We start from the raw sequence: 22,835 nt of genomic DNA on the forward strand, positions 1-22,835 counted from the left end.
GGAAGGGAGAATGTAGAGAATGTAAGAGTTTAAGACAAAAAAAAAAAAGGAAAATAAGAAAACAGGGAGGTAGAAAAAGAAAGGGAAAAGTAAAAAAAGGGAAAGAAAGGAAGGAATTGAGGAAGGGAAAGAGAAGAACTAGAAAGATTAGAAGGGAAAATAAAAAGAATTATAAATAAAAAGAGAATGAAAAAGGAAATACTTAAGGAAAGGGAAAAAAAGGGATTGAGAAGAGAGGAAGAAAGTGAGGAATAGAGAGAATAGGGAGAAAATGAAAGAATTTGAGATAGAAATGAGGGGAAGAAAGAGGAGGTAAGGAAAAGTGTGAGGAACTGAGGAGATAGAGAGAAAAGAGAGACAAGAAGGAAATACAGACGAGGGACAAAATAAATGGAAAAGTTTGAAAGAAAAGTGAGAAAGGAAGAGTTAAGGAAATGAAGAGAAAAGAAAATATTTAGAGGAAGGGCAAAGAAAACGAAAAGTGAGAGAGGAAAGGGAGAGAAGGAGAGAAGTTACAGATAAGTGAGAAAGAGAGAGGAGTTGGAGTAGAGAGAGAAGGAGAGAAGTTAAAGAAAGGATGATAAAATGGAAGAAGTTTAAGAGGGAAGGAAAAAAGAATAACTGGGAAGAGGGTGAGATAGAGAGAAGAGAATAAGAAACAGAAAAGGGAGAGAAGAGAGGAGACGTGAGAAATGAAAAAAAGGAGGAAAAGAGAGCAAGGAAAGATTAAAAAAATGATAAATTACAGAGAGAGAGAGAGAGAGAGAGAGAGAGAGAGAGAGAGAGAGAGAGAGAGAGAGAGAGAGAGAGAGAGAGAGAGAGAGAGAGAGAAAAAATAATGAGAGTTAGATGGTAAAATGCAACTGAGTAGAAATTAGTTTATCAAAGAAAAAAAGAGCGAAGATTAATTTCAGAGAGAGAGAGAGAGAGAGAGAGAGAGAGAGAGAGAGAGAGAGAGAGAGAGAGAGAGAGAGAGAGAGAGAGAGAGAGAGAGAGAGAGAGGGGGCGTATATAATCCCTTATCAGAAACTAGATAACATTCCTTTTCGCGCCACAATGTCCTCATCACGCTCAACTGATCACCGGCATAGCCCAGATAAGGAGGAGGAGGAGGAGGAGGAGGAGGAGGAGGAGGAGGAGGAGGAAGGAGGAGGACAAAAAGAGAAAAAAAGTGAAGTTACAACGGTAGCTGTAAACACATGAGAGAGAGAGAGAGAGAGAGAGAGAGAGAGAGAGAGAGAGAGAGAGAGAGAGAGAGAGAGAGAGAGAGAGAGAGAGAGAGAGACGCACCCCAGAATCATCAGCTATCACTGCCCGTGTGTGCGTGTGTGCGTGTGTGTGTGTGTTGGTACCGATCACAAAGAGGAGGGCGGGAGTGTCATTACCATTGTTTCAGTTGCTCAGTGTGTGCGTACTTCAGTGAGAGGGAAAGAGAGGGCGAAAGAGAAAGAGAGAGAGAGGAAAGAGAGTATGAAGTGGGGAAAGTGAGAGAGTGAGAAAAAGAGAGTAGAAGCTAGTCTCCGTGATAAAGGTTTGTTTACGTGTCTTTGGAGTCTTTTAAAGGGGGAGGAGGAGGAGGAAGAGGAGGAGGAGGAGGAGGAGAGGATGTTGTGTATTCTGGAGGGAGAGGGGGAGAGAGCGGAGAAAGATGAGGGAGGAAGAAGTAAAAGGAAGGCACGTGCATCTTTGTTGACTTGGAAAGGGCGATTAAGAGAGACGGTGGAAGGAAGGAAGAAAGGAAGGAAGGAAGGAAGGAAGGAAAGGAGAAGAAGAAAAGGAAGAAAATAGGTGGTCTGTGTTGAGATATTGGAGTAGAACGAAGGAAGGAAGGAAGGAAAGAAAGGAAGAAAAGAAGGAAGTAACGAAGAAAGTAGTGTGTGTGTGTGTGTGTGTGTGTGTGTGTGTGTGTGTGTGTGTGTGTGTGTAATTATCACCTTGTATTTTTACGGGACTGTGTGAAACTCGTAATATTAATTTTTTTGATAGTACCTTGTCATATTTCTCTCTAAATTTGTGTACAGCAATTTGCAGACAGTACCTCCTTTCGTAATGCACTCCCCGGCTGTAATTGTTCTTGTTAAGTACCTTTGCTGTCATATTCACCTTTAAATATGTGTATAAAATATTTGCACACACTCACATATTGCTACCTTCTTTTGTCATGCATTCCACGGCTGTAACTGCTCTTGTTAAAGTGTGTGTGTGTGTATGTGTGTGTGTGTGTGTGTATAAATTTCTATCCTCACAACCCACGTCTCTTTCCTCTTCTCCCTTTCAGATCTATGGCGGGTGACGGGCAAGACAAATGTGGGCGCTGCAGCCTCGCCTACAACAAGGAGGAGAGATGCCCCAGGACCCTCGTCTGCGGCCACACCTCCTGTACCGCCTGCCTCGACGCCCTCATCCAGGCAGGCGAGCGGAGGTGTCCATCCTGCAGCAGGCAATTCTTCTCCTACTCCACTGTGCTCATCCCCAAGGACTTCCAGGTGTTGAGGCGCCTTGGGGAGTTGTCCAAGTCGTCTCAGTTATCCTCGTACACTTCTCCTCTAAAGTTGAAGTCGTCCCTGTCCGTTGATTCAAGTCTCGCGAGGTCGCCAGTCTCGAGGGAAAGGTTCTCAGCCTCGTCAGCACTCCGGGACTCACAGACTGAAGGCTCCTTTGATATCGGGGGCTCCGTGCGGCCAAGGAGTGAGGGGGGAGTGACAGGGCTTTCCGATGCCTCTACAGGAGTCTCCTTGCCTCCGCCACCGCCGTCCTCCGCGCCGCCCAGCCTTGACGAGACCTCTAATGACCTCCAGGTGTCCAGGTCACAGGTGGAGGATCCGTCAGGTGTGGATGGAGGTGGTGGTGGTAGTGGTGGTAGCTTTTCTCGTCTGTCCAAAAGCTCTTCGGGAGATGAGGCGGCAGGGACTTTCACTACCCCCTCCTACTCCTTCCCTGCCATAAGGACGCGGCTCAGCACGGCCACCAGCAGGGCGACAGACATCAGCGCCTCCACTACCACCACCGCCACCACCACCAGCACCGGTAGCAAGATGGAACTACGACCTGTAAAGTCCCTGCCTCCTCTTTCATCTTCAGCCGCCATCAAGTCACCTTCAATCTCCTCACCGCTCAGCGCTGAGGCAAGTTCTTCAGCCTCGTCTTCAGGGTACACGTCACCTTTCCTCAGGACCAGTTCCTCCTCCTCCTCCTCCTCCTCCTTCTCCTCCTCCCTGAATACTAGCACCATCAGGAGTCTTCAAAGTGGATATAAGAAACTCTCCTTAGACTCATCTGAGGAAACGCAAGGCAGCCAGGTGCCTTCTTCCCTCAGTGGCTCGGTGGACTCTTCAGGACTATCACGGTCAATGCCGAGTCTCCATAAACTTGAGTCTAAGTTGAGTGTTCCTTCAGGAGGCGGGAGTCAGGATGAGGTGGATCTTAGCGTGTCCACATGGAAACTGAAAACCTCGAAGTCACTTTCCAGGAGGAAATACTCGGTCACCTCCAGCAGCAGCAGGCAGGACACCAGCTCGTTGAGGATGTGCAACAATGACACCTCCTCCACCTCGCCCAGCTCCTCCAGCCACCTTAGAAGATCGAGGGACGCTTCTAGACAGGCTGACACACAGACCAAGGAGGTCCGGCCCTTCGCCAGGTCATCGGGGACGCCCACACACGTGCTCCGAATGTGTCGCTCCATCACGTCTAAGACACGACCCGCCGCTGACGACGAGGCAGAAGTGGCGACCCTGACTCGTGATTCTAATACAAGCTCCTCGTCATACCAGACATCAAGCTCCTCCTCCTCATTCTTCTCTTCTTCTTCCTCTTCTACCTCAACAGTTTCCTCCTCCTCATCATCATCATCATCATTAGCAGCCTCGAAGGACTCACAAAGTCACCGTGGGTTGAGTGAGGGTGGACAACAAGAAAGTGTGTCCCCAGAAGACATGGACATGATGGGAATGCGCGAGGCAGGTCCTGAGACGCCCCTGCCCGCTGTGCCTCCCTCGAGTGGCGCGAGTGATGACCACGGTCACTCCTACAGCCAACACTCCTCACTTGCTTCCCGCGACGACGCAAATGACGCCGCCGCGAGCCGCTCGGCACGTGTTGGTCCCCGCCGGGAGGTGAGGGAGCGGTGCGACGAGGCGGAGGACACGAGCCGACGCTCCCCTGCCGCCTCGTCGCCGTCAGAGATGAGAGGAGATAAGTCAAAGGAAGCCAGGAAATTAGCTCTGTCCTCCTCGCTCAGTGCTCGTCTCGGGGCGCGGACGGGATTCCTGTCAACGGCGATCGATGAGGAGAATGAGGAGGACGCGGGGGGCGGTGCTGCCCCGGCAGGGGGTGAAGTCCCTGCAGGACGTGATGGTATATTACATAGACCTGACCGACAGGGCGTGCAGCCATCTCGATCCCGCGCCTCCCTGGGCGCCCGTATATCCGCCCGTACAGGTTACCTGGCGGGGGGCTGGAGCAGCGGGGGGGACGACGCGAGCCGAGGCGAAGTTCAAGCTGAGGACTCGACCAAAATAGACCCGCAGAGGAGGGCGGGCCGCAGCTGGACAAAGAGAGGAGCAGCTGCCGGGGAACGCCATTCTGCCTCTCCCGGCGTGGAGGCCCAGGTTGGGGCTCCTGCTGCCCACCAGGACGCCCTAAACCAGGGCACTGCCCAGGGCGGCGAGGAGGGTGCTGCTGAGGTCAAGGTCACGAGGTCCCTGCACACTGCCACAACAGCAGCCTCGCTCGGGGAGGCAGGAGGCGCGGGGACAACGAACACCACGGGGAAGGCGCCACAGGATTCTCGCCTGGAGGACAGAGAGGCAAGGACCGAGGCAGGGGCTGGCGGGAGCTTAGGGTCTGGTGGTGGTGGTGGTGGTGCTGTGATTCCTGGCTCAGTGGGGAGTAAGGGGGCGGCGGGAGCTGGGGAGTCACGTGAGGCTTATTCCAGGTCTCGCCAGCACGGGGATGTTTTGGGCCGCGACGCTGCTCCGGCACATGAGTTAAGTCAACACTCTGGGCCGGGGCGCCATCGGCTGATCGATTCCCGCGCTAAAGAGGAACTATCCGATCCCGGATGTGAGCCCCGAGCAGCCTCCGCCCGAGGCGCCGCGAACACCTGGCGAGACACGCGGGAGGCTCAGCTGGGGAGGGCGGCTGGACATCTCAGGCTGCCTAACGAGGATGGGGTGAGCGATCCACACACTGGCTCGCGCGGCGACGCTGAGCGCTGGACGAAACTCGGTGAGAAGCGCGAGAAAGCGCCGCCTGTTTTTCGATCAGGAACAGGAAACGCAAACGCCCTTTCTGACGCCGCGGATGGGTCACCAGGGACATCCGGCAGCGTCCCGGGCAGGGAGACCCGGCCGGTGGCCCCCCCGCCCCCCTCAGACCTCTTCCCGTGGAAGAAAAAGTGGAGAAGCGTCACCGAGCGCACCTCAATGGCCTCCACCCGACACACGCGGGGCGAGACACTTGGCGCTTCCTTGAGCAGTGATTCAAAAGAGGTCGTGCAGCACAATGCAGAGCCCAGAACTACCTGGCAGCACCGTCCCCTCAGCACTCAGCACTCAGGGGCGGCGGCTGGTGGTGCGAGTGACGGGCAGTCTTCACACCCGTCCCGCGGCTTGCTGGGGACGCTCACAATAGGACGTGTGCCGAGTTTCCAAGACGACGACGCTGGCGAGGCACAGACGCGAGTGCCACAGGACGTCGCTGATACGAGCCGGACAGACGAGGCGCCTGCAGGAAGCACACATTCAGATCACAAGGCAGGAATCCAGGCTAGGGAGGCGCGTGATGCCGGCGAGAGGAAAGATGTCAGGAGTGCTTCTGTTCTCAAGGGAAACAAGAGGATGTCAGCGTGGCTGGCGTCCCTGAGCAGCGATGAAGGTAAACAATCCACTCAGACACCTGACCCTGCTTCCCAAACACTGCCTGTGTCTGGCAACGCCACGGAACACATCGGGGACACGGAGGGGTCTGCCTCTAGCACCGTCACGGAAGACAAGCCGGATCTCAGCTCAGGCTTCCGCCAGGCAAGCCACAGGCACAGCGCCACCAGCATCACCCCGACGGAGGAGGCACCAGCTCCGGCCAGAACAAACCTATCGTACCTTCTGACGCGGCTGCAGAACACTGAGGTGAAGAAGACATCCTATGCTCTCAATGAGGACGAGGATGAGGTGTTTTACGAAACCTCTGAGGACGAGGAGGGCGTGAACACACACCAGCAGGAGCAGCAAGCACTTTCCTCAAGCTCAATCGTGAAAACAAGCATGAAGGAGACTGAAAACTCTGAAATATTAACAAAAAACACTACAGACCAAAGCCAGGACCTCGTGGGGACGACAGACGAACCAGACAGCACGACGCGGCGACGCAACACACCACGTGACACTGACAAACACTCCGACGAAGGCGCAGAAGAGACACCGAGCCGGCATGAGCAAGAAGAGGATCAGGATACAGATGAGGACTGTCTCGACGCCCCGTGTGAAGGTGCTGGGGTCAGCGTGGGTGAATACGAACCTGGTGTTGGCCTCTGCTCCTCCCACGGCCTCATGCTACACCTCTACTGCGAGGACTGCGAGGAGTGGGTCTGTGACGAATGCCTCAAGGTGCTGCACAGGCCTCCCCCGAAAGGTTCCTGCCGCGTCATCACCGCCGCAGAGGGAGTGAGCCAAATGAAGGTGAATCACGAATCCTTCCTCGCCTCAAGAACCAACACCTTAGATTATTTCAGGGCGGAGCTGCACAGGATCATTGCGGAGTGTGACAACAGCATTAACCTACACGGGGATAACCTGCGGCGCCTGGAGGAGGAGATAGAGGAGGAACAGAGGCTCGTGAGGGGAATAGAGTCCATGCGGTCCCTGGCGAAGGAGAAGCTACGTCAGGTGAACTACTGGGAGGAAGTCCTGCAGAAGAATCTGTCCCGCATCGATGGGTCGTCGTCGTCCAGTGACGTGATCAGTGCAGTGCGGGAGAGTTCCAACGACATCCTGCAGAAGGCGATGGAGGCAGTGTCCATGGAGGCGGGTGCTGGGCTCCTCCTGTCCCCGCCTAATTAGCCGTTTGACCCTAAGACTCTACCCCAAGGTCAAGGGTGGTGGTGGGAATCTATAATGTGATCTGACTGATGTAGCGTCTCAAGCTTGACTGATTGGCCTGATGTAAGTTCAAGGGACAGTTTCGAAAGGCAACACTAACAGCAGCAGAGTGACCAGCAAGTGCCTTGTGCCTGTGCTTGTGTGCCCAGTAAAATCTAAGGCCGCTCTAATGAAGTAACAAGTGTCATTACCAATCGAACGGTTAATATGATTTGAAGACCACCACTCCATCACGTCCCTTCTAACTTCCACTACTTGCTGAGACAATAATCCATCTTTTTTTTAGTTACGGTTCTTGCCGCAGTGGTCAAGGTTTCTACTCCTGTTCTTACGTCTCATGGTTCGAGTCCCCAAGGCGCCATGTAGTGAGGGTGCAGCGCTCTGGTAACACTAGAGTGGCTGGTTCGTGATCCTTGCTGTCATGTGCGGTGAGATTGCATTATTGAGCGGCAAGTGTTGTGTGGAGGCATCGGGAACTCTCCAGGGTGATTCCAAGTTCCCTTTGTGACTTACGAACGTGTTGAAGTTTATCGTTAACATCTACAATTTATTTGCTACTACTACAACTACAACTCCTCCTCGTCTTCCTGCTACTTTTACTACTACTACTACTACTACTATTACTATTACTACTATTATAATCACAGTAAAACAATATCTATTATTAATGTTCTTATCACTACTACTACTACTACTACTACTATTACTGCCACTATTACTACAAAAACACTTGTGAGAAATCTTAAACACAAACACTTTCAGGTCATCTTTCCTTTTCCTCACACTTAACACTTTACACACACTTACACGAAACGCTGATTAATAAGTACACGTGTAGTGACGCTGTGTGCACCTGACTTTATGTACGTTTGTGTGTACGTGAAAACCTTACTACAATGCTGATTAAACTCTGTCTCTTGTTAATTGAGTTCAAAAAATGACTATTAGGATTTTTATTACTTTAAAATTCTCTCAGCAATAAGAGAGAGAGAGAGAGAGAGAGAGAGAGAGAGAGAAAAATAGAAGCCGATTTTCTGGAATTTTTCAAGGGGAGACGTGTCTAATTACTTATTGTACTTCCTCTACGGGCGATACTGCTATGTCTTTCTATGGGAGAGTGAGTCCTATTTTGATTGTTGGATGAACTGTCGTAGCTGGAGTAGCAATGTTCTGTTTAAAGTTAATTAAGATGATAAAGAAAATAGTTCAATGTTTTTTTTTATTTATAATTGAGTGATGGTGTGTGTGTGTGTGTGTGTGTGTGTGTGTGTGTGTGTGTGTGTGTGTGTGTGTGTGTAAGAAAAGAGAAAACATTACGAAAAAAGAAAGAGAGAAAAGACACTAAAAAAAAAGCAAAGACCCGAGAGAGAGAGAGAGAGAGAGAGAGAGAGAGAGAGAGAGAGAGAGAGAGAGAGAGAGAGAGAGAGAGAGAGAGAGAGAGAGAATCAAACAGACACACATAGACAAATAAAAACAAACAAACACACAGAGACACTTAAACAAGCAGACAGAAAGACGAACACGGAGAAAGACAGAGACAAACAAAAGAAGCACACAAACAAGCAAACATAGAGAAGTAAACAAACAATAAACTGACAGAAACAAACGCGGGGACAAACAGACACAACAAAAACTCCTAAGAGAACATTTCTTGGCCTCGAGAGAGAGAGAGAGAGAGAGAGAGAGAGAGAGAGAGAGAGAGAGAGAGAGAGAGAGAGAGAGAGAGAGAGAGAGAGAGAGAGAAATAAACTGAAAGAAGAACAAACTTAGAGAAAAGAGAAACGGACTGAGAGAAAGACACACACACACACACACACACACACACACACACACACAAAGAGCCTTACTAAGTGAATGTTCCTCAGCTTCTATGATCTCTCGCACCACGGCCCGCTCTTGAGGCTCCTCTGTCCTGGCCTCGATGTCCCGCAGGATCAGTGGCACCTTCATGATGTGCTGCACGGGCGCCACCAGCAGGTCCGTCAGCTGCAGCTTCTTGCACCGCGGGTCCCTGTTACACCACTGCAAGGAAGGGGGGGTGAGAGTGAGTGGGGAGAGTGTGTGGGGCAGGGAGGGAGGGTGTGTGTGTGTGTGTGTTGATCTATAAGTTGATGTTTGTTTGTGGTTGTGTGTGTTTGTGTGTGTGTATGTTTGTGTCTGTTCGGTTTGTCTTTCTCGCTTTTTCTTTGTCTGTTTTTGTCTGTTTCTCTATGTCTGCTTCTCTTTTTCTGTCTGTTTCTCTTTCTCTTTGTACGTTTCTCCTTCTCTCTGTCTGTTTCTCTATGATTCTCCTTTCTCTCTCTCTCTCTCTCTCTCTCTCTCTCTCTCTCTGCTTCTCTTTCTCTATGTCTCTGTCATTGTGAATTTGTATGTCTGTCTGTGCTATGTCTGTGTCGCTGTTCCGTCTGTCTGTAACTTCTGTTTTTCATTCACTTGTTGTCGAATTCACGCTGATCAGTAAATGAATAATGAGTGGATGCAAAGGTGAATGAAATGAACGACCGTAGGTGAGTAAGTGTGCCGAAGTGCTTATGGAATGAAGGGATGGTAGAGAGAGGGAGAGCGAGACAGTGTGTGGGGAACAGAGAGTGGGAGAGGAGGGGAGTACGTGGGGGGAGGGTGATAACTGGAAAGGGTAGGAGAGAGGGAGTGTGTAAGTGTGTGTAGAGGGAGTGAGAGTGCGGAGAGAGTGGGGAAGTAAGAGAGTGTTTGGGCGTGGTTAAGAGATGCTGGGATTGTAAAGAGGGAGAGTAAGTGTGTAGGGAGAGAGAGAGAGAGTGAGAGAGGAAAAGTGTGGGAGAGAGAAGGAGGGCGTGAAAATGATGGTGGGATGGCAAAAAAGTATAGAATGAGGAAAAGAAGGAAAAAAAAAGAAAAAAAGGGTTACAGTGAAAAGGGAGAGGAGGAGGAGTAAGGGAGCATGAAAGGAAGAGTGTTTGGGTTTTTATACACTAGAGGGAGAGTTAGCAAGAGAGAATAAGTGGGAAAGATGATGATTAAAAGAGAAAGTAAAAATTGTAATGAAGAAGAAGGGATAAGGAAAAAAACATGTTAATGGGAGCAAGTTAGGAAGGAAACAAAAATGGATCGCTAAAGGAAGAGGAGAGAAGAGAAGGAAGGAGAAATGTAGAGGAGAGGAAGGAAGGGGTGTAAGGAAGAAGAGACGTAAGGAAAAGGAGGGAAGAAAGGATGGATGTGGTGAAGAAGAGGAGGAAAGGAGTGTGTTTATGGAGAGAAGGAGGAGGAGGAGGAGGAGGAGGAGGAGGAGGAGGAGGAGGAGGAGAAGGAGGAAAGCTGCAAGTTGTAAAGGGGAGGAAGGAAGGAATGTTTTTAAGAGAGGAGAGGGTGGGAAAGGAGAGAAGGAAGGCTGGAAGAAGTGAAGAGAAAAAAAAAGTTTCTGGAGGGCAGGAAGAGATGGAAGGAAGAAAAAGAGAAGGGTGAAGTTATGAAGGACGGGTGAAAAAAAAGATGTGTGCTAATGGAAGGAAGGGAGGAGAGAGAGACAGGAAGAGAGAATGGGAGGGAGAATATGAGAAAAAGGGGGAAAATGACGATGATGAAAATTGTGAAGAAAAGAAAAAAAAATGAAAAATATAGATGAACGAGAGAGAGAGAGAGAGAGAGAGAGAGAGAGAGAGAGAGAGAGAGAGAGAGAGAGAGAGAGAGAGAGAGAGAGAGAGAGTTACATATTTTCATTAGTCATTTCTCCCATATTAATTTCATTTTATTCTAACGACCAGAATTAATTTATGCTTAACAACTCAGTGATGCTCCACTTCATGTTTCATTCCATCACGTTATTGTTTAATATTACTTCAAATTAAGAGTATGTAACTGAAAAGTACGGCCATTAAAAAGCTTGGTTATTAAGTCTGTGTGTGTGTGTGTGTGTGTGTGTGTGTGTGTGTGTGTGTGTGTGTGATGGATGAAGTGACTATTTTAACTATGATTTTTTGGTGTAGTACTAAACCTGCCTAATCTAACCTAACCTAACCTAACCTAACCTAACCTAACCTAACTTAGGCTAACTTAACCTGACCTATCCTAACTTAACCTAACCTATCTGATCAAGCATAATCTAACGTTTCCTAACTTAACCTAACGTAACGCAACTCAAACCTCCCACTGCCTGACACACTGACATTTGCTATTTGATGAATACAAAATAATTCTAACGAAGAAAAAAAAATGAGAAGTATTAAAATGTTTGAAATATTCCGTCGTTAATTTCTGTGTCAGTCTAAACTTGCACCACATTTTATCAGACCTTGGAGGAACCCACGGAAGTCAAAAGATTAATAGCGACCAGACAGTAATGGCACGATAGATATTATGGACAACAACAAGAAAAACATTGCCACAGTTAGTATTCCACCAGTAGTGTGTGTCAGCGATGTCTTGCCTCACTCTACTGAACATCTTATTAACCCTCAGAGGAACCAGGAGTGAAAAGATTAAGGGAGATTAGATACCACAAGCACGATAGATTTTATGGAGAACAACCAGCAAACCACATCTTATTAAGCCTCAGAGGAAGCCACAACAGTAAAAAGATTAAGGGATTAGGCAATAAAACTGACACGATGCGCCACAAGAAGAAACCAAACACAGCAGTCAAAAGGTTCAAAGTTAAGATACCACAACCACGATAAACACTCTGCACCACAAACAAACAAACATTACCACCAGTAGTTTCTGTGCCAGTGATGTCTTGTCACCAAACTTGTAGCACATTTTATTAAGCCTCAGGAACCATAATAGTAAAACGGTTAAGGGCTAGGAGATAAAACTGACACGATGGGTTTTCTGCGTTGCAAGAAAACAAAACTAACCCACAAGTCGAAAGGCTACGAAAGATCAAATACCAGTGGGGCGATAAATACTCTGAACCACAAAAGAAAAAAAAAAACATCTTATTCAGCCTCAGAGGAACCACGAGAGTAAAAAGGTTAAGAATTAGGAGATAAAACTGACATGATGGATATTCTGCGCCACAAGAAAGGAAAACCTAACCCACAAAAGTAAAAAAAAAAGTTAGAGATCAGACAACAAGACGTTCAATTTTCTGTACCACAAAAAAAAAAAAAAAAAAAAACACAATTCTCAGAGGAACCCACGACAGCCAGAAGGTTAAGAATCAGATACCAACATTCTGCACCACAACAAGCACACAGACATAGCCGCAGTTAGTGATAAAATTCCAGGAAGCTGCAGCGAGCCACTGAAAGCTGAAATGCGGGGTGTGTGGCTGGGAGGCTGGAAGAGGCTTACGATACCGCCGGGAGGAGAGAAGAATAAAGGTACAGCTGGCAAGGGAACAGCACACCACAGAGAGACTATAAAGTGCATAAAGTTCTGTTCCAAAAGTTCTCATTCTAAAGTTCTATTCCCGAAGTCACCGTTATTCCTCTTTCGTTATGGATTGCCTCAAAGTGTTCCGTGTCGTGTTCCCTTGTAAAGCCATCGTTATGTCGCGGGTCACCAACAAGATTTTGTCCATTTTTTTTTTTTTTCGGAAGCTGCAAAATAGTGAGCTTTCCCCCCATGCCTCTTTTTTTTTTTTTCTTTTTTGTGGTGGCCCTCTTCTCGCATCCAAAAAATATGTGTCTTTTCAACAAGAATTATATAAAACATAGAGACAAAACACAAAGCTTTTAAAAATGTCGATTTGCTTTAATTTCAAACAACAATAAAGGCTAAATATTCTTTTTTTTTCGGGTAAATTTGAAATTCTATATCCTAAATATTATAAACAATTTTTTTTTCGGACATTATAAAAAAAAAGCAGGTACTAATTTTTCATAATTTCATGAGCTATTAAGTGTCTGCCTATCGATTCTATATAATTTTAGACATTATACGGCGTCTAAAAAACCTCATTTTCTATCATTTCAAGTACTATATAGCAAATAACAATCTATTCCTTATGTTATCAAATACTATAATTGATCTAACAACTGAGTACCAATAATTTCAATCATAAAAATTCTAACACAATATTTTCTACAACTATTAAAAGCTACAGGGCGAATCTCGTGACTTACCAAACCTAACCAAACAAACTTATTTATAGAGGTATCTGGATAATTATCTCTTAAAACAGCTCAAGGTGTAGGAAGGCTAAAGACACAAACCTAACCTAACCTTGCCTAACCTAACCCAAGGCAAACAAGAAGAAACAAATAAATACAACTGGAAAGAAAGAAAACGGGAACAGAAAACGGGAATAGAAAATGAAAACCGCGAAAAAGCTCAAACAGTACAAAAAAGAACGACACAGGTACACACCAATGGAAACATCCCTGCCCCCCCCCCCAAAAAAAAAGAGGAAAATAAAACTGCAATGATACTGAAATACCCCCAATCGAAATTCTGGAAAAAGGAATCGAGCGCTATTCTCAGTTCCAGGGTAGCACTTGCAGAATGAAACTGCCTATTGTACCGCCGCGTGAGGGAAAAAGAAAACGGTTCGGCGCTGTAAACAATGTCCCGGGGAAGAAAACGGGAATCGAGTAAAGAAGAAATAGTAAAGATATTGTTATGAGATGAAGTTTCATTACAAGAATCGCGCCCTTGGGATTTGGAAGGCAACTGAAGGGATAATTACCTAGTTTTATTATTCTCTCTCTCTCTCTCTCTCTCTCTCTCTCTCTCTCTCTCGCTCTCTCCTCTCTCTCTCTCTCTCTCTCTCTCTCTCTCTCTCTCTCTCTCTCTCTCTCTCTCTCTCATTTCATTTCTCTTTATCTGTTCTTCCGATCCTTCACTGCTTCTTGTCTTGTTTAGTTTATTATTCTCTCTCTCTCTCTCTCTCTCTCTCTCTCTCTCTCTCTCTCTCTCTCTCTCTCTCTCTCTCTCTCTCTCTCTCTCTCTCTCTTCCATATATCTCTTTCATTTTTAGCATTCTTTCCTTCACTACCTCCACGACTTCTCTCTCTCTCTCTCTCTCTCTCTCTCCTCTCTCTCTCTCTCTCTCTCTCTCTCTCTCTCTCTCTCTCCTTTTAGCATAAGCATCATTACATATTCAGTAAAAACTTGACGCACAAATAAATGATTGGGTCAATTTATATTTACTGCTGTCCTCTCTCTCTCTCTCTCTCTCTCTCTCTCTCTCTCTCTCTCTCTCTCTCTCTCTCTCTCTCTCTCTCAGTATTCACCTTTAACCTTCTTATTCGTTTCCCCCACACACTCTCTCTCTCTCTCTCTCTCTCTCTCTGCCGGCGGCGATGATATAAATAAAACAGTTACCCAAAAAGCGATCAAAAAGAAAACGTGAGCGGAATTAAACACATGCAAACGAGAGAGAGAGAGAGAGAGAGAGAGAGAGAGAGAGAGAGAGAGAGAGAGAGAGAGAGAGAGAGAGAGAGAGAGAGATTGTATGAAGAGTCTCATGCAAGGAAATTAAAGAAAAGATAAGAGAAATGAGAGAAAACAAGGGAAAAAAAAACGAAAAAAAAAGGGCGTAAACTAAACTATTTATAGACACATCCATCTCCTCTTCCTCCTCCTCCTCCCCCTCCTCCGTTTTCTTTTTTTCATTCTTTACTCTCCACTTTTTTTTTTCTTTTTTTCTTTCTCGTCCTCCTCTTCCCCTTCTTTTTTTCTTTCAGTATTCCTTGTCTTTCTATTTCCACTTCTTCCATTTTTCTTTTTCCATATTTACACTTCGTCAATATTCGTGTTCCTTTTTTCTTTCTTTTATATTTTTGTATTTCATTTTATTCTCCTTTGCTTCCCATCTTCCAATATTTTTTTTTTTCCGAAACAGCTTTTTTATTATATCGTAATCTCCTGCTTTCTACTTTTTTTTTTTTTTTGGTATTTATCATCGTTTTCTCCCTTTTTATATATATTTTTTTTCTCTTCCTCTTTCCTTCTTTCCAATGTTGTATACTTATTCCTTATTTTTTTTTATTTTCGTAATTTTCGGCTTCCTTTTTTTTATTTATCATTGTTTACTTTCTTTTGTCTTCCCTTTCTTCCTATGTCATTATTTTCTTTTTTTTATTTTTATTCTCGTTATTTTTCTTCCCGCATATTTTCTATCATTATCATTTTCTATTTATATCCTATCTTCCTTCTTGTCTTCCATTTTTCAGTGCTATTTTTCCTTTCTGTTCATTATTCTCTTTGTTTTTATTCTCGTTTATCTTCAAGCATTATTATTTTATCTTTTATATCTTATCCTATCATCCTTCTCCTCTTCCCTTTCTTTTGATATTATTTTTCCTTAGTTCCTTCATTTACTCTCGTTGTTTTTACTTCTTATTTTTTTTCCTTTCATTATTATTCTATTTCTTGTATCTCATCTTTCTTCTGCTTCTCTTCCCCCAAATGTTATTCTTTTCATTACTTACTTTATTCATTCTCGTTACTTTCTGCTTCCTATGATTTATTTTATTTTTTTGTTTTTATTTAGTGTCATTCCCTAAGCCTGTTTTCCTCTTCTATTTTTCTATTTCCGTCGGTCCGTGAGAAAGAAATCACTCTGAAGGAAGGAATTAATAAGTTAAGGTTTTTCATAATCCACCACCACCACCACCACCGCCACCGCCACCACCACCACCACCACCTTTAATTTTTTAAGGGGTAAATAAAAAAATAGTTCCAATACTGAAAAAGTCTGAGGGAAAGAAGTTTATTCGGTATTTCCTTTACTCTCTCTCTCTCTCTCTCTCTCTCTCTCTCTCTCTCTCTCTCTCTCTCTAAATCCTGACAAAGAGGTAAAACGCCCTAAGGCATAAAGAATACGACAGGAGGAAGAGGAGGAGGAGGAGGAGGAGGAGGAGGAGGAGGAGGAGGAGGAGGATCAAGGGAAACTAATCCTACTTGCACAAATGAGGGAAAAAAAAGTTAGGAAAAGGAGCAAGAGAGAGAGAGAGAGAGAGAGAGAGAGAGAGAGAGAGAGAGAGAGAGAGAGAGAGAGAGAGAGAGAGAGAGAGAGAGAGAGAGAGAGAGAGCCTCATCTATATTTTGTAATTAACTTCGTAAATTAAAAAGTGGTGGTGATAATATTGAAAAAAAAAAAAAAAAATAGTCCTTGATGCTGGTAACTGCAGGGAAAACACTTTACAGGAAAACATATAAAAAAAAACGGAAAACCTTTAAAAGTAATGAGATTCTGGACAGTGGAATAAATAAATCTTACTTACTACTACTACTACTACTACTACTACTACTACTACTACTACTACTACTACTACTACTACGTTACATATACAAGTCATAATCAGAAAAAAAAAAATTAAAAGCGAACGAACAACGCACTATCTAAGAATGTTTTTGCAGTAGGGAGACACAGAAATATTTTGCAGTGACTGAACATAAGAAACTAAGACAAGTGTGGGTTTTCTGTGCATGAGAGAGCGTGAAATCCCAAAGACGAGGGAAAATTTTTTGTAAGCGTTAAAAAGGTAAGGAAAAAATCTTTGTGCCATTTTTTTTCGTTACTAATCCAAGTTTTCCTTTCTTAATCTACCTTTTTCCTCATTTTCTCCTTATTAATCTTACTCTTTTCATTGCTAATCACCTTTTTTTGGTCTCATGCCTCATTTTCTATTACCTTTTCCAATTTCTGGTCTTGTATTTGACTCACGAATCATATTTTTCTCATGTAATCCTTTACTTTCTCTTTTTCTTTCTTTACTAAATCATCATATTTCCATTATTGTATGTCAAAAGTATTCGGTCATATTGAAAGGCTACTCGTATTATTTCACATATATTCCTTCGACTTATCACATTTTCTTACATAAATCCTTACTTTTTTTTTCATATTGATTCATATTTTTCCTCTAGTATACGTTGAAAGCATCTAGTCTTATCCAAACTTATATTCATCTCACATACATTTTTCGTACCATTCATATTTTCTTATCTAATCCCTTTATTTTCTCACGTTTTCCCGTTACTAGTTTACATTTTCCCCTCATTATGTATTAAATTAATTCAGTATTTTTCCTTCCAAATGCTACTGATATCTCACATACACTAATCAGACTAATATGTTCTAATTCATGGTTTTCTAACATTTTTCTTTACGGGTTTAAATTTTCTCATCCTCCTATGTTAGAAACTCATTTTTACCCAAGCAGTGTTCATACTTTACATACATTTTCTTCGACTATTATCTTATTTAATCCATTATTTTTCATCTTTCTTGTCTTATTGGTTCATATTCCCCCTTTATTATATGTTAAACGCATTCATTCTTATCCAAACACGGTTCATCCCTCGCAAACAATTCTTGGGCCCACGGACTCCATTCCCTTAATTGCCTTGTTTCATCTTCCTAATTTTCTCCTTAATTATGAAAGTAAAATAAGCGAACTTTGGGTATATTATTAAACTTACTGAACCTGAAACCGTCATATAACTTTAATGGCTGCTAATAATCTTGCCACGAAATACACACACACACACACACACACACACACACACACACACACACACACACACACACACACACGGTAGGTAAAACAATAAAGCACATCATTTCCCTTTATTAACTCCTCACCTCTGACTGACTGACTGTCTTCAGCTTCTCTCTCTTCCCCCTCATCAACTTTCCTTTAATTGACTGTCATTAGCCTCTCTCATCGCCACAATGATGCATCTCCTGCAATCTTCTACCTCTATTTTCACGCTAACTGCTCTTCTGATCTTGGTAACTGCATGCCACCCCCTTCTAGTGCGGCCTTTCTCTACAAAAATTTTTACTTTCTCTCACCTCTATTCTGTCCACCTCTCTAATGCAAGGGTTAACCAATATTCTCAATAATATATCCCTTTCATTGGTAAACTCAGGAACAGCCTGCTTTTTTATTTCCTTCATCCAATGACTTGAACTTTTTCGAGATGTAGGTTTCAAGACACTTATCCTTTAATTTTGGATGATCATTTTGATTTTTGTTTAGGGACTGGCTTTTCTTTTACACTTTCTTGTTATCCATGGCCGATCTGTCTCTCTCTCTCTCTCTCTCTCTCTCTCTCTCTCTCTCTGAACCTTACCTTCTCAAACTCGCAGAATTCCAATTGTCTTCGTAAGGTCTCCAAGTAGTTCAAGGCGTTGATATAGTTGAGGGCGTAGCGGTGGTAGGCCTGACACAACATCACCGCTTTGCTGCCCTGGGGGGTGGAGGAGGAGGTGGTGTAAGGTGCGAGTGGAAATATGGGGGCACGGAAAAAAACAAAAAAAGAGAGAGAAAAAAATGGAAATAAAAAAATAAACCAAATAAACCAATTTTCTTTATCTATTATTCTTCACATTTCCTCCTCTGATGCTTCGCCGACTTCATTTTTTCACCCCAATGTTTATTTGCCTCTGTGTGAGTGTGGGTGAGAGGGAGAGGGAGAGGGAGAGGGAGAGCGAGAGGGAGGAGAGGGAGATAGAGGGAAAACAGGGAGATACAGAGAGAGAGAGAGAGAGAGAGAGAGAGAGAGAGAGATGGGATTAGTCTGTACAATTATATTCTATCATTGCACAAATCAAGGGAAAAGAATTACTGAGTGAAAACATTAGGGATAATTGATGCTTGATAGATTGATTGATGGGATGAATTGTGGCGCCGCGGAACACAACACAGTCATTACGGCATCAGCGATAACAGACAAGTGAATAAGTAAATAAAAAAAATAAATAAATAAAAGGAAAATTGACAGAAAAAATAAAAAAAAACATCACGAATTCCTCCTTTTACCGCTTGCTGATCTTTTTATTTTCCTTCAGTGAGTAAATAAGTTAATAAGAAACACTAGGAAAAAAAAGAGAAAAGAAAATTGACAGGAAAAGAATCATAACGAATTTCTCTTTTTTTTCCCCACTTGTTGATCTTTTTATTTTCCCTCAAAGGTCAAGTAAGTAAATAAAAATCTCTAAATACAAAAAGAAAAATATTCGGTAGAAAAGCATAACTAATTTCCCTGATTTTTCCTGCTAAGTTTTTATTTTCCCTTAAATGAGTAAGAGGAACAAGGAAATCAGATTACCCATGATTGTCATTTTCCTTTATCAATACAGTTTCCCCTTAACAAACAAATAAGTAAGTAAATAAGTAAATAAATACAAAAAAAAGAAAATCACTTCGCAGGAAAAATACTAATTTCCCTTCTATTTTCCTTGCTAACCTTTTATTTTCCTTTAAACCACAAGAAGAAAGGAAATAAAAAATGAACTAAATCTCTAATTATAATGAAGAAAAACACACACAGACACGCAGATGAATAGAGTGTTTATCAATCATAAGCTCCTGACGCAGTATGTACAGCAAATATCATTAAAACTACATAAAAAAAGAAAGAAAATAAAAGAAAACAAAAGGAAGCAACAAAAGAAACAACAATATACAATAAAATAAGAAAAAATGGAATTGATGATTTAAAACATATCACACACACACACACACACACACACACACACACACACACACACACACACACACACACGCACGTACCTTCTGAAAAAGCCTCACAAGGACATTCGTCGTGTCCAGCTGGCCCACCGGTGTCTGCTGCTGCTCAAGGAGGTTAATAAACTCCTTGCAGAAGGCGTACGTCACCTGAGGGAGGAAACGATACAGGTAAGGTCAGGTGAGGGGTGGGAAAGGGTAAAGAATAATCAGGTGAGGCGTATTGGAATAGGTATGGTAAGGTGAGGAGTGGGAACAATTAGGTGTCGTGAGGTGTGGCGTGGGAACGATCAGGTGAGGGACAATTAATATATGTAATTAATGTATGTGTATTGATGTTCCTGTGTGTGTGTGTTTTATTTTTTACTATGTTTATGATTGTTACCTGTGTTTATTTTATTCATTCGATTATTGTTATTTCTCTTCATTTATTTTGCTTGTTATCATCATATTGTTCTTCTTACTATAGTGTGTGTGTGTGTGTGTGTGTGTGTGTGTGTGTGTGTGTGTGATACTGATCTTGTCTGAGTCACCTTATTCTGGTAAAACAAAACAAAACAAACAAAAAAAAAAGAAATAATTACGAGCAAAATTTGTGCTAGAATTTTAAAACACAATAAAAAAAGAGATGAAAAGCAATAAAATCCAACCAACCATTCATCTCTCTCTCTCTCTCTCTCTCTCTCTCTCTCTCTCTCTCTCTCTCTCTCTCTCTCTCCCTCTAAACGTGAGTGTGAGGGAAAAAGGAAAGGGAAACACAACACTACGATCGGGTCAAGGACAAGACTTTTTACCTTCGTCTCTTTAAGTGAAAAAGTGATGTAGGAGAGAGAGAGAGAGAGAGAGAGAGAGAGAGAGAGAGAGAGAGAGAGAGAGAGAGAGAGAGAGAGAGAGAGAGAGAGAGAGAGAGAGAAATATAAGCCCCTTCCCACCAAAAAAAGAGGAAAAACAAAAGACAACAAACAAACAAACAAACAGACAGACAGACAGAAAGAAAGACAGACACAAAACAATAAACAGAAAGACAAGGGAAGAAAAAGTAATAAACACACTCTCTCTCTCTCTCTCTCTCTCTCTCTCTCTCTCTCTCTCTCTCTCTCTCTCTCTCTCTCTCTCTCTCTCTCTCTCTCTCTGGCGTCGCGTTGGGACAGCAAAGGTCACAACTAATTTAGTTTCCCTCACGCAGGTAGTAAAGGTACGCGGGGAGGGGGAGATGTTTGGGGGAGAGGGAAAGGGAGGGGAAGGGGGGAGGGGAAGGGAGTTTTACTACTGCTGGGTGCGTTTATTGGTGTTGGTGGTGGAGGTAGTGGTAGTAGAAGTAGTAGTAGTAGTAGTAGTAGTAGTAGTAGTAGTAGTAGTAGTAGTAGTAGTGATGCTTTTATTATTGTTGTTGTAGTAGTAACAGTAGTAGTAGTAGCAGGTGTTCTTGCTGTAGTAGTAGTAGTAGTAGTAAAAAGCAGAGGGGGTATTATAACAGAGGTAGTATTTAAAAATCTTACTATTTCCATATTCTATCCTTCCATTTATTTTTGCTGCAATTTTTAAGTTCTTTCTCTGTATGTATATTTCTCCCTCACACGGCTAGCTGCATTAGTTCAGAGTGTTCGTTATGTTACATTGTTGTGGTAGGCATTGTCTTTCCTTGTTGTGTTTCCCTAGTTATTTCCGTCACACAGACGTCACCACACACACACACACACACACACACACACACACACACACACACACACACACACACACACACACACACACACACACACGTCATGGAGGAAGCAGAGATTGAACTAAATATAGTCTTCATGGCCGCTGACAGAGAGAGAGAGAGAGAGAGAGAGAGAGAGAGAGAGAGAGAGAGAGAGAGAGAGAGAGAGAGAGAGAGAGAGAGAGAGAGAGAGAGAGAGAGAGAGAGAGATGCAAAACTATGTAAAATAAAGATGAACATTCTCTTTATCCGCTCGACTTCACACACACACACACACACACACACACACACACACACACACACACACACACACACACACACACACACACACACACACACACAGAGGGAGTGTAGGTAAAGGGAGAGTGTGAGGCGCAGGTGTAACTTTGTATGTAATATCTTTGATGCACTACACCTCTCCCTCACCTTTACCTGAGTTTTTACGGAACAGGTAAGAACACACCTTGATTTACCTGAGTTTCTTCGCATATGTTTTATTCGTGTGTGTGTGTGTGTGTGTGTGTGTGTGTGTGTTTCCAATTTTCCTAGAAGGCGCCTTTATTTTGATTGTCTGTCAGCGAACACACCATTTCTTTTTTTTTTTTTTTTTATGATTATGTTACGGTTTAGAAATGCCAGATAATATACAAACATTTTTTCCAGGTATTTCTCTCTCTCTCTCTCTCTCTCTCTCTCTCTCTCTCTCTCTCTCTCTCTCTCTCTCTCTCTCTCTCTCTCTCTCTCTCTCTCTGCGTCTTGAAGCGTATGCCTGTCTGTATGAGTACTCCTCTTCCTCCTACACACGCTTCACGCACACAACTTTCCGTATTTTTAGAGAGAGAGAGAGAGAGAGAGAGAGAGAGAGAACATTAAGATATCACAGTACAATTTCCTTAGTGCACGTGTGTATGTACAGGGCGTATGCAGGCGTGAGAGGAGAGGAAGGCCGGAGATGGGGAGTCCTTTAAGAGCGTGCGTAAAGGAAAGGATGTCAAGGAGTTAAAAAAAAAAAAAAAGGAGGATGGTATTATGAGGGTAGTCTTTTACGCCCCTTGGAAAGAGGTGAGAGCACGGCAGGAATTCAAAATCAGCTTTTGTGGGATAAACTTTTCAGGAGGCAGCAAAGTTGTGATATTTCCTTCTGGGTGGAATTTAAGACGATGAGGGAAAATCGAACGGCGGGAAAAATGGTAGGAAATATTACAGAGGGCTGAAGGAGGACGGGGAGAAGGGAAAAGAGGATAAGATGGAGAAAGTGACGCCGAAGTAAAAGTGAGAGAAAAATATACAGCTAGAAAAAGGAGAGAAAGGAAGATGAAGAGAGAGGGAAAGGAAGAGAGCGAGAGAAGTAAAAGTGGAAGGAAATATAGATGTGAAAAAGGAGGAGGAGAATGAGGAGAAAGGGAAAGGAGGAGAAAGAGGAGCTGAAGTAAAAATGAAAAAGAATATACAACTTTAAGAGGAGGAGGAGGAGATGTGGTAGAAGAAAGGCAAAAGGATGATTATTAAGAAAAAAACATGAATGAAATAGAAAAAAAAATGAAGAAGAGGAGGAGGAGGAGGAGGGGAGGAAACTGAGAGAAAACGAAACACCAGATTGAAAAAGACAAAGAGGAGACGAGAGAGAGAAGT

The 22,835-nt window shown here is 43.7% G+C and overlaps 2 protein-coding genes across 11 annotated transcripts in view; one reads left to right on the plus strand and one right to left on the minus strand.

The window, feature by feature from the left end:
* LOC135092993 (pleckstrin homology domain-containing family G member 7-like) overlaps positions 1-22,835 on the minus strand; it is a 212,478-nt gene that overhangs the window by 34,278 nt on the left and 155,365 nt on the right. For all 10 annotated transcript variants that reach the window (XM_063991823.1, XM_063991818.1, XM_063991819.1 and 7 more), the window contains 3 exons: positions 19,547-19,651; positions 18,105-18,221; positions 8,945-9,119 (listed from right to left, as the gene is read on the minus strand). In XM_063991823.1, coding sequence (XP_063847893.1) covers positions 8,945-9,119; positions 18,105-18,221; positions 19,547-19,651 — 397 coding nt within the window. The remainder of the gene's footprint in view (positions 1-8,944; positions 9,120-18,104; positions 18,222-19,546; positions 19,652-22,835) is intronic.
* Positions 1,318-8,095, plus strand: LOC135092992 (serine-rich adhesin for platelets-like). Its single transcript, XM_063991817.1, has 2 exons — positions 1,318-1,531; positions 2,279-8,095. The coding sequence occupies exon 2, from the start codon at positions 2,283-2,285 to the stop codon at positions 7,056-7,058; it is 4,776 nt and encodes a 1,591-aa protein (XP_063847887.1). The 5' UTR covers positions 1,318-1,531; positions 2,279-2,282; the 3' UTR covers positions 7,059-8,095.

Source organism: Scylla paramamosain, chromosome 41 (genome assembly GCF_035594125.1).
Source record: "Scylla paramamosain isolate STU-SP2022 chromosome 41, ASM3559412v1, whole genome shotgun sequence".
Taxonomy (NCBI): domain Eukaryota; kingdom Metazoa; phylum Arthropoda; class Malacostraca; order Decapoda; family Portunidae; genus Scylla; species Scylla paramamosain.

Excerpts from the sequence above, each read along its gene's own strand:
- LOC135092992 (XM_063991817.1), top strand. The coding sequence starts at position 2,283 with ATGGCGGGTGACGGGCAAGACAAATGTGGGCGCTGCAGCCTCGCCTAC.